At 31.7% G+C, this 11391-nt stretch overlaps 1 protein-coding gene across 2 annotated transcripts in view; it reads right to left on the bottom strand.

Moving 5' to 3' along the window:
- Afg3l2 (AFG3 like matrix AAA peptidase subunit 2) overlaps positions 1 to 11391 on the bottom strand; it is a 641759-nt gene that overhangs the window by 57986 nt on the left and 572382 nt on the right. Inside the window, exon 15 of one of the 2 annotated variants that reach the window (XM_090383564.1) lies at positions 2289 to 2408. The exons of the other annotated variant lie outside the window; for it this stretch is intronic. Coding sequence (XP_090239690.1) covers positions 2289 to 2408 — 120 coding nt within the window. The remainder of the gene's footprint in view (positions 1 to 2288; positions 2409 to 11391) is intronic. 2 annotated transcript variants of the gene reach the window in all.

Here is an 11391-nt window from a genome sequence, read left to right as displayed (position 1 = left end):
ATGCGATTCTGGAGGAAATAAACGTGCTGATTCCGAAAATCATGAAAAGTCTCTATCAACATCTACATCAAAAGATGTACCAACATTTAATGTTAAAATAAAGGGATATATAATACCTTATATACATAATAATATATATAATACATATTGCAAAAAACAAGCAAACAAATAACCTTAAGATCACTGCATATGTTCTAACCATATCTTGGTAGTTTATGGCATGTAGAACCTTAGTTCTTTCACGACTTTCTTTAAATCCAACTGAATGAAACACAGGAACTGATGGAAAGTCATTGCCATTATGAAGCAAAACTGCTTTTAAACTTAATTTTGAGGCATCTATGAATGAATGCCATTCATTTGACTTATGTACGACACCTAGTTCTTTCAGAAGTCCAATAATGTCTTTGCAAAAACACATACCAAAACACCATAGCAAAATATTTCAAAACTTGCATGACTTTATTGAAACACTGACATATTTGTTCCTGCTGCAGTAACCTAGAACCTAACAGTTCGCCTTGTTGTTTTGGCAAATTTAAGTCTCGAGCCAAATCATTCAACTCATCTTGTTTGATTAAATGTACCTCACTACCTGAACTTACTGGCTGATAGTCCACATCTTGTGAAGTGGAGGCTTCTGAGGAATTCTCAACTTCAACTAGATCACTATTATCTTCCCCATTATTATCCCAAGTTTTGAGGGGCCGCTGGTACTGGAAAATTGTCACTGTTTGGGACGGGCAGAATTGCAGAAGGTATATTTAGATATGGGTAAGATGTATCTGTATATTTGAATATGGAGGGTGTGGCCCACAACCTTTTAGGCCGCACCTTCCTACTCTCGAGAGGAAGTTTATGTTTGGAGTATAGATTTAAAACCCTGAGAACATGTCACAATCAGTTAATACTTGAAAAACCTTGACACAGCCTACAAAAATCCTCACCAAAAACGCTAAGTGTGCTTCCTTCAAATCATAAATTGTTGCATCGGAATTTGAACCCAAGAACCATAGGTAGAAGTCTGATTATGTTTATCACAAGAAAATCAAGCCAGAATCGATTACTAAAATTAAGAGAATTAGCTTATATCTGTTAAGATAAATCAGTATGTCATACACTACTGGCTAGATTGTGCCAAATTGGCATATTTTGGTAAAATGTAACTCCCTCTATATTTAATTACTGTGGCGTGATGTGAAACTATCATGGTGATTTTTGAAATGTATGCATAAAAGTTCTTGGAGGTAAAAATCGTGTTGGATAGTGTTATTTATGTCATACAAATATTAAAGAATGTTTATTCTTCATCGTCATCTTCAAAAAACTAAATGCTGTTATGTTGTTATTTGGTTTTTTGAGCATTAGCAACTAAGGCCATATTGCACTGGGATATGCGGTGGTCATTCCCTGACCTTTCCGCATCCTCCGTATTTGGTGGTCACGGGCTCGAACCCCAGTCTAATCAAGAAGCGTGTGCTATGCACTGCTGCTACTGCCCATCCAGCTACGGAGGCGCCTCAAAAAACTAAATGCAATACTCGATGGTTCGTCACTTGTTGATGGCTCATCCTTATTGTTGGCTTGCCTTTCCAACAAACCAACTATCATTGGTTTGTTGGAAGCACAAGGTGCGTCTTCTTCAGAAATACTTCAAGAGTTTTGTTTCCAAGACAGTCTTTTCTTTATAAATTTCATGATGGCATGCACAAGCAACTCTTCGCTGTTTATTTTTATTAACATCACTCTCTGTAGCATTTCTTCGTTTGGTAATACTGCATAGTATTAAAAAGGGGGATAAATTTGAAACCAGACAAGACAGCGAAAATGAAGAGCAACATAACCACTCATTGTAATATCAGCATGGTAACTGTTTTATGTTATGCGAAGCGCTCTCGTCTGCCTGAACAAATGCACGCACAGTAGTACTGTATTTTAGCTACGCATGGTTTGAAATGCTTATTTATGAATGTTTAGCATTTATTTATTGCAATTAATGTTTATATTTTCGATTTTTTTGATACTTGAAAAAAAAAAAGGAACACATAAATCGGGAAATCAAAGTGAGATGTGCTTGCATTCAAAAACAGCAGTGTTGTAAGCGGTTAAGTTTTGGAGTAGACACATGCTCTTATAACCACACTTGCATCTCAAAAGGTTGCTCATGTTGCAAAGTTAAAACAAGTAAAAAGAAATAAAATGAAGTGCAATAAAATAAATTATAATCAAACTGCAAGAATAATTAATAAATAATGGGAGAGAAAAATATGAAGGAGCTTCAAGTTTACCTGGGCATAGGCACTTTGAGTAACCTTTCTCAAATCATCTTGAGCACCAGTTGTTATTTTACCAAAGAAAATTTGTTCAGAAACTCTACCACCTAATGTCATGCACATGCGATCAAAAAGCTGAAATAAAAAAAAAAAACAATTAGAACAGAGTAACACTATAACTTTAAAATGATATATATTAAAGCACAAGAATTGGAAACCAATTGGCTGTAATGAGCCATATTTGATTCTGACCATTGTAACACAAAACACAACTAGCAGATATACATAATATATATATATATATATATATATATATATATATATATATATATATATATATAAAGGGTAATATAAAGAACCATTAGAATAAGCAAATCAATCCAATAATAATAATACCATCAGGGACCTAAGAAAACGCAAAAATAAAAAAAATATATATATATTATCGCTTTTTACCGACAATCTAGATGACTTCAACTGGGGCCAACCACCCAGAATGAAGGCAAAAAACAACAAGAGGTTATCTGTTTCTGTGATGATCAATATATGCTAAGTAATTTAAATCTAAACCAAATATAAACCAGTATAGGCCGAATGTAAATCGAATATAAATAAATCGAAAGATGATAATAAAAGTTAAGAAAATTTAGAAATATTAGAATCAAAGGTAAGAAATATAAGTAAAATATAAAAAGTAAGCATATATTAATCATCGTTGACCCGACAGAGAAAGTAATTTAATGATTAAAATAAGATTAAATATATAATACATACTACATATTGACCGTATCTAGGACATAATGTAATAGTCGTCAAAATTTTGACGACTATTACACAATTTGCCCTATTTAATTTTTACCCCACTTGCCATGCACTACGTCTCTTTAAATAATATGGCGAGTCAGCACTGTGTTGCCCCTAGTTCAGCGAGAAAACGTGTTGCGCTACATCCCACTCCTGAGGATGTAGTGTTAAATATTAAACAGGAGAATCATTCCCTTAACCCTAACCAACCTGAGTACAATACACATATTTTAAACCAAAATTTATTTTTTCAAAAATGTTTAGATAAACGATGTCTCACTTGTCCCATGACGGATAACTCCGAATCCAAATCTAACTCTATTTATCCTCCTTTTTGTAAAACTAAAAACGTCATATATTTGCTCATATGCAATATTTGTAATGTTAAATACGTAGGCCAAACCACAAATTCTCTTAACATCAGAATTAATGGGCACAGATCCAAAAGTAAAAATCTTTTACTTGATACCATTTTAGATACTGAAATAGAACTTTTCCATTTTCACCACCATGGCTTCAACAACGTTAAAATTAAAATACTTGCCATTATCAATGACAACGTTCTTCGTGATTATTATGAGAATCTATTTATGTGCACTTATAAATCTTTATATCCCTACGGCCTAAACAATAGATTTTTTAACAAAACTCTTTTAAGCAATGGTTGTTTAAACACCAGCCACTGCATTTACAATTTATTCCATCTTAGTCATTTCTTCAATAACAATAAGCGTAGATACAAACGTGGAAATAAATCAAATCGTCATCATAGGCATATTTGGCACAATTTTCGTAATATTATTAACTCCTGGGACAATACCATACTTGATGTACACAACATTTCTCTTTTTCCCTTTAATATCAAAAACTCTATACTAAAAGCCTTAACTTTATTTATTAGCAATTTTAAATGTAAAAATATTCAACTTAAGCATATTATTTTAGATATCTCTCTTTTTAGACTAGGTCGCATTACTACATACAGTAACGAATACTGTACTATTAAATTTATTCATAGTTGGTTCGATAAAATTCCTTGGCATTATTTACTTAATAATCGTAATAATTTTCTCCCATTTTATAATAATTTCAAATTCAAGATCCATCACTGCTTCAAATATGAATCTCATATTGGACTTAAAATTTGTAATTATAAAACTCTGGCTACTAATTTAGGCAACTTACAAGCTTTAGATCTTCCATGTCATTGTGATGATCCCATATATGCTCCTTACGTTGATCAACATCATAAACATATTATTACTGGTAACCTGGACATTATTAACAACATTCCACTAAAGTCCGCTATGGAAAAAGGTTTTAAATTCAGACCAGTCCATAAGGCCAACCTCAATAATATATATAAAGATATTTATCTGAATATCTTGAACTTTTGCAACAAGTTAGCATATAAATATACAATACCCCACGAAGCTTTTTATAATTGGATAAATGTCACATTTCAAGACATTAAAAAAATTATTTCTAAAACTTACTACCTTTACAATAATTCGCATATCAAGTACTCTAACCTGAAAAAAAGGCATCTCAGATTTACAACAAAAATTTATTACCACTCCGGTAGATAAGGCTTCTAATAACTTTGCTATCTTTTGCAAGCAATTTTATTACACCACCCTCAAAAAGGAAGTAGAAAGTAGCTCCACCTTTTTACGCTGTAATCTCGGCATTAATACTATCATCAAAAAAATTATAGCCTTGCATAAAAAATTGCATTACAAAATTCGCAATTCTACTTTGCCTTTCTTGTATATGATAGCCAAATTCCATAAACATCCAGTTGGCTTCAGATTCAGCACTAGTGCCAAAAAAAAGTGGCTGTTATCATCCAGGTAAACAATTTTTCAAATTGTTCCAACTACCATTCTTATTAATATCCCTTCCACTTGGATCATTAACAATAACCACAGTATCATTGAAATTTTTAATTCCAATTCCAATACATATTCCAGCATATTTAGTATTGAAACATATGACTTCACCAACTTATTTACCTCCTTACTGCATCACTTGATTGTTAATGTACTTCATCAATTGTTCCTCAAATACAAAAACGTTATACCAGCAGATGAGGTTACTTGGAATAACTACATCAACCTCTGTATTCTAAACAATTATATTTAACGATGGTAAATATGCTTATAAACAATCCATAGGAGTTCCCATGGGTTTACAAATTTCTAGCATAGTATCCAATCTATTTCTTCATTATTACGAACATCTATATATTCATAACAACACGAACCTTAATTTTTATGCATTCCGCTATGTTGATGACATTCTTATTCTCAACATTCATTTTGAAAATATTGCTAAATCCATATATCCTACTGAACTCACTCTCAATAAAGAAAACCTTGGCAACCGGACATGCAAATTTTCTAGATTTAAGTATTACTCTAAATAGTCCTCCTCTTCGTCATAATTTGGAACTATTCGACAAAAGAAGCGAATTTAATTTTAATATTATCTATTTAACAAATTGGAACTCGAACATTTCGATTAAGGTTCATAAAAATATAATCTACACACAAATTATCCGTTTAGCTAATATTAGCAATCAATCACTTTTCGCTGGTGCTTTAAATGATCTCTATACCAAACTTCGCAATAATGACATTCCTATTAATTTCTTAAATTTTATTATAAAAAGTCTCTCTGATTTCATTAAAGAAAAATTCGGTTTTGCCACGTTCCACCTTGATTAGGGTTAAATCGATACCTGTATAGTTGTATATTTGAATGGTGGTATTTCCACTGCTTGGAAAGTGATCACACATAATGACTTCTATTAGAACGATGTTCGTGTTCTTTCACTTCTTAAGTTTTTCTTTTCATTTTTCGTAATTTAATATCAGTATTTATTTATGTCCAATCTTATTTTCTCTATTTTATTTTAACCACAGAGGGCTCCCACAGTTCTTCTCTTCTGAGCAACTCCACCATCGTTGTCATAGTTTTTCCTCTGTTTACATTCCATTCTTATTAATCATATTTGCATAATTGTATCTTATTAATCATGATCGCAAATTTGTATCTTCATTTCTTGATTATATTTCACTCAACTTATTTCTGCCAAATATCATAGGTATTTAATTTTTCTCCTCTTCATATTTTTTATTATATTTCATGTCTTTCACTCAAAATATACACTACAAGCTAGCGGTATTAATTTCCACTTCCACTAACACTTTCACAGCCAAGGCCCTCTCTATGAGGTTGGGTACTTACACACACAGCTTGCCTAGTATCCTTTAAACTCTTTTCCTTCTCTTTACATCTTTCTACTTTCTGATCTTCGTTTTTCCGTCCGTTGAACTATTAGTGTAATACGAGGGTGATTCGGACATTCTCACTTTTCTTATTCTCACTATCTTCGCCTCTATATTTTTAACTTCTTTTCCCTCCCCTACCTTGCATTGCTTCCTTTTTCTATACCGCTACCTTGTTATTCATTACTATTTAACTTACATACTTTTGATTTAAACTTACGTTCTTACACACTTTCTACTTAATTTATTAAATTAAACACACTGCGTTTGCGTGTGTTTAAAACTTATTAAATTAAACACACTGCACATACTATTGACTCAATTTATTTCTAAATACACTACGTTACTTAATTTATTAATCTAAATACACTGCGTTGGGGCTACCTCACTCATGTTTCTGGAGATTTAAAAAGTTTTAAAAAAAATTTAAAAAAATTTTTAAAAAACTATTTATATCCATTTCATTTTTTATATCCATTTCATTTCTATAGCGTCTCCATCAGCATGAGTTTGCATAGAAACACAGTGTTTGGTACATGATCAGGTGTAGCCCCCTGATGAAATACCTGATCTATGTACCAATTTTTATTTTTATTTTATAATTTTTATCTCTATTATCCTCCCCTCTTTTTCTTTCAGCTTTTGTACATAAGATTGGCCTGTTAATTCAGCATTAATTCAGATTTAATTCTACTTAAATTTTTTTTTTTTTTTTATATAGGTTCTTAACATTCTTTTTCTCTTTTTTCTTCAACTAGGCTCGGCATTTGTGTTTAATAACTTCTCCATTTATATTTATTTTTATTTTCATCGGTGACACTTATTTATATACATGTATCCTGTTTTGCTGCTTTGCGCATTCAGGTACACGTACTGTTTTTCCTTGTCTTTTCCTTTTTTTTTTTTTTTTTTTTTTTTTCACTTCTTCGTTTTCATATTTCATACATATATATATACACATACAGGGTGTATCGTAAATAGTGGTCCAGAGTAAAGGAGTCGGTACACTGTGTTCTTAGGTATCACGTACAGGAATTTCAGTTACTTTTAGTCAAGATTCTCGGAAAAAAATAAATTTCATTTTCTTTTAAATTTCTGTGTCTTGCATCACTAATTTGCCTATAATTTCAACAAATATCAATATTTTTTAATTCTGTTTTTTTATTATTACTCCTGAATAGGTGCACTATCGTAAACAAATACATTCGACTAATTTAAAGTCAAAGGTTTTTAAGAAATTCATTTTTTTCCTATTTCAATACTCATCTCCAAAAAGTCATGTGACTTTAGGTGCATATTGTCTAAAAAAAATGTACTACACTGTCAGTGCCCATTAATTTAAAAAAATCATTATTAAATCAAGATTCTAAAATGGTACAACATTAATTGCTAACAGTTCAGAAAAAAAAGTTATTGGCATTTAAAACAAAAGCAGCTTAATTGCCTAAGATATTTTGGATTCAAAGCTTTTTTATTTTAAGTTCTTTGATTGGGTTTTTTGAAATAAAACATTCTTTTCAAATTAACTATTTATTTCAACTAAACGAAATGCTCAAAATGCCACCATTAGCGGTGATGCATGCTCTGCATCGCCGAATAAAAGATCGCTCGAGTCTGCGAGCAAATCCGTTTGCATTAATTTCTTCAGCCGCTGTTTGAATCCTTTGACGCAATTGTTCGACAGAAGTGATTTCCTCTTAGTAGACCTTTTCTTTCAGACACCCCCAGTAGAAAAAATCTAGGGGGTTGAGATCCAGTGAACGTGGTGGCCATAAAATTGGGCCTAACCGCCCAATCCATCTTTGTGGAAAAGTTTGATTTAAATGTTCTCGTACAATAACAGCGAAGCGAGCGGGACAGCCATCATTCTGCAGCCACATTGTGTCTCGTATTTCTTGGTTGACATCTCTCAATAACTCAGGGAGGTCGTTTCGCAAAAAATTTAATCTTTGCGAATCTTGACTAAAAGTAACTGAAATTCCTGTACGTGATACCTAAGAACACAGTGTACCGACTCCTTTACTCTGGACCACTATTTACGATACACCCTGTATATATACACACACATACATACATATATATATATGTATACACATACATACATATATATATATATGTATACACATACATACATATATATATATATGTATACACATACATACATATATATATATATGTATACACATACATACATATATATATATGTATACACATACATACATATATATATATATGTATACACATACATACATATATATATATATGTATACACATACATACATATATATATATATGTATACACATACATACATATATATATATATGTATACACATACATACATATATATATATATGTATACACATATCCTAGTATGTGAAAGTGAAATATAAATATTATAATAAATATAAATTGTAAAATTAAATTATTTTGTTTTATTTTGTTTTATTCCCATAACCAATTAATGCCATCTAAGACGATTAAACATTACATCGGTCTGTATATATAGGTAAATGAATTAGGTGGTAGTATAATAATATAATATAAATAATATATTGGCTTGTCAGTTAAACCAATAACCAAGATAGGTACCTAACGTGACCAGGAAAAAATACATGCTATGCATTAAGCAATATATTACAAAATATATAAAAATCGATACATTAAAAAGTTAATTATGGCAATAGGTTACATTGAAGAGGACTTTTTCTAGGGCTAACCCTTTCAATGTAACTACCGTAATTAACGAGCTATCCGTTTCTGTAGTCATCGTCCAGCTAGGCAAAGTCCAAAAAGCAAAAAGTAAATTAGGCCAAAACAGATAAATAACTAAATTTCTAAATTTAGTAGCAAGCTAGTGCGATGACTGTTAGCCCGACGGATAGCCAAAATTAAATTTACATAAGCAAAAAAGAGCATATAAAATATTTTTAGGCATCAGTGTGTAGTAAAAAGATAGAGCAGCAGCCAGTGCTAACAAAAGGCGAACGGAAAAGTTAGAAGGATAGTTATAGTATCTCACTCCCCCTCGAATACTCTAATAGATCATGAGATATGAAAATTAGGAATAAGAAAGAGAAAGGTAAACAGAAAAGAAAAAGTAAAATCAATGACTAGGATGCAACCTTATAGAAAGGTATCCCATTTTGTGGCAGGCAATGTAAAGAAAACATTACGTTTAACATTTTAACAAGCTTACCAACGCGAATCCAAGGCCGGAGAAAAAAGCCTCGGGAAATAGCACATGCTGAATATATACTACTGTGCGCAGCCCCCCCTGGTAGGTGTAGTAGATAAGTAAAGCGATAAATTAGGCATATTTACAAGTAGCGCCCTCTGCATTGTCAATATGCCAAAGAACATAACTAAATAATAATGCCGTCAAATAATTATATCTTGAAATTAAATTAGAAGTTAACAGAATATGTTCCTGCCCATAGAGCAAATATAGGTACGACGTTTTCAATGCGTGTAAGCTATATGTGACTTACTTCATGAGCAGTACCTACTATATACATGCCCAACGTCATTCATATTAGCCAACGAAACTCCCACAACAATTTTTTAAACCAAGTATGTTATATTAGTGCCTGTACATTACTAATTCTATAATCCTCTGTGCGCTAAGGTTATAATTTTCCTTGCTACATGCTATAATTAAGGCTTTATAAATAAATCGTGCTATTATGTGGTGTGGGAAGCCATTATTTAATAACTTAGTTCTGAAATCAATCAGTGTATCTATAATATAATCCATCTGATTACATATACTTAATCTTCTTAAACTTTGTGCGATAATTATATTGCGATGAATTCTTTTTGATATATTTGAGTTCCAGTTTGTGAGGTCGATAGCATTAAAATTATAATCTTTGCGTTTATCATACAACTTGGTGTGTACGGTATTATTATCATCTATTCTTATATCCAAGTCCAAGAAAGTAGCAGATTTGGAATTAGCATTTGTGCTTTCTAAAGTTAATTCAGGCGGATAATATTTAATAGCTTCTGTAAGGAAGTCTGGCATATTGAAAACTATCAAATCGTCAATATATCTGTATACAACCATATTGCTTTTAAAGTTATACTTGGACTTGGACTAAAGTTATAGATGGACTTGGATATAAGAATAGATGATAATAATACCGTACACACCAAGTTGTATGATAAACGCAAAGATTATAATTTTAATGCTATCGACCTCACAAACTGGAACTCAAATATATCAAAAAGAATTCATCGCAATATAATTATCGCACAAAGTTTAAGAAGATTAAGTATATGTAATCAGATGGATTATATTATAGATACACTGATTGATTTCAGAACTAAGTTATTAAATAATGGCTTCCCACACCACATAATAGCACGATTTATTTATAAAGCCTTAATTATAGCATGTAGCAAGGAAAATTATAACCTTAGCGCACAGAGGATTATAGAATTAGTAATGTACAGGCACTAATATAACATACTTGGTTTAAAAAATTGTTGTGGGAGTTTCGTTGGCTAATATGAATGACGTTGGGCATGTATATATGTATATAGTAGGTACTGCTCATGAAGTAAGTCACATATAGCTTACACGCATTGAAAACGTCGTACCTATATTTGCTCTATGGGCAGGAACATATTCTGTTAACTTCTAATTTAATTTCAAGATATAATTATTTGACGGCATTATTATTTAGTTATGTTCTTTGGCATATTGACAATGCAGAGGGCGCTACTTGTAAATATGCCTAATTTATCGCTTTACTTATCTACTACACCTACCAGGGGGGGCTGCGCACAGTAGTATATATTCAGCATGTGCTATTTCCCGAGGCTTTTTTCTCCGGCCTTGGATTCGCGTTGGTAAGCTTGTTAAAATGTTAAAATTTTAAGCGTAATGTTTTCTTTACATTGCCTGCCACAAAATGGGATACCTTTCTATAAGGTTGCATCCTAGTCATTGATTTTACTTTTTCTTTTCTGTTTACCTTTCTCTTTCTTATTCCTAATTTTCATATCTCATGATCTA

Source organism: Mastigoproctus giganteus, chromosome 10 (assembly GCF_048544385.1).
Source record: "Mastigoproctus giganteus isolate SK-2022 chromosome 10, ASM4854438v1, whole genome shotgun sequence".
Taxonomy (NCBI): Eukaryota; Metazoa; Arthropoda; class Arachnida; order Uropygi; family Thelyphonidae; genus Mastigoproctus; species Mastigoproctus giganteus.
This window is presented reverse-complemented; position numbering and strand designations above follow the sequence as displayed.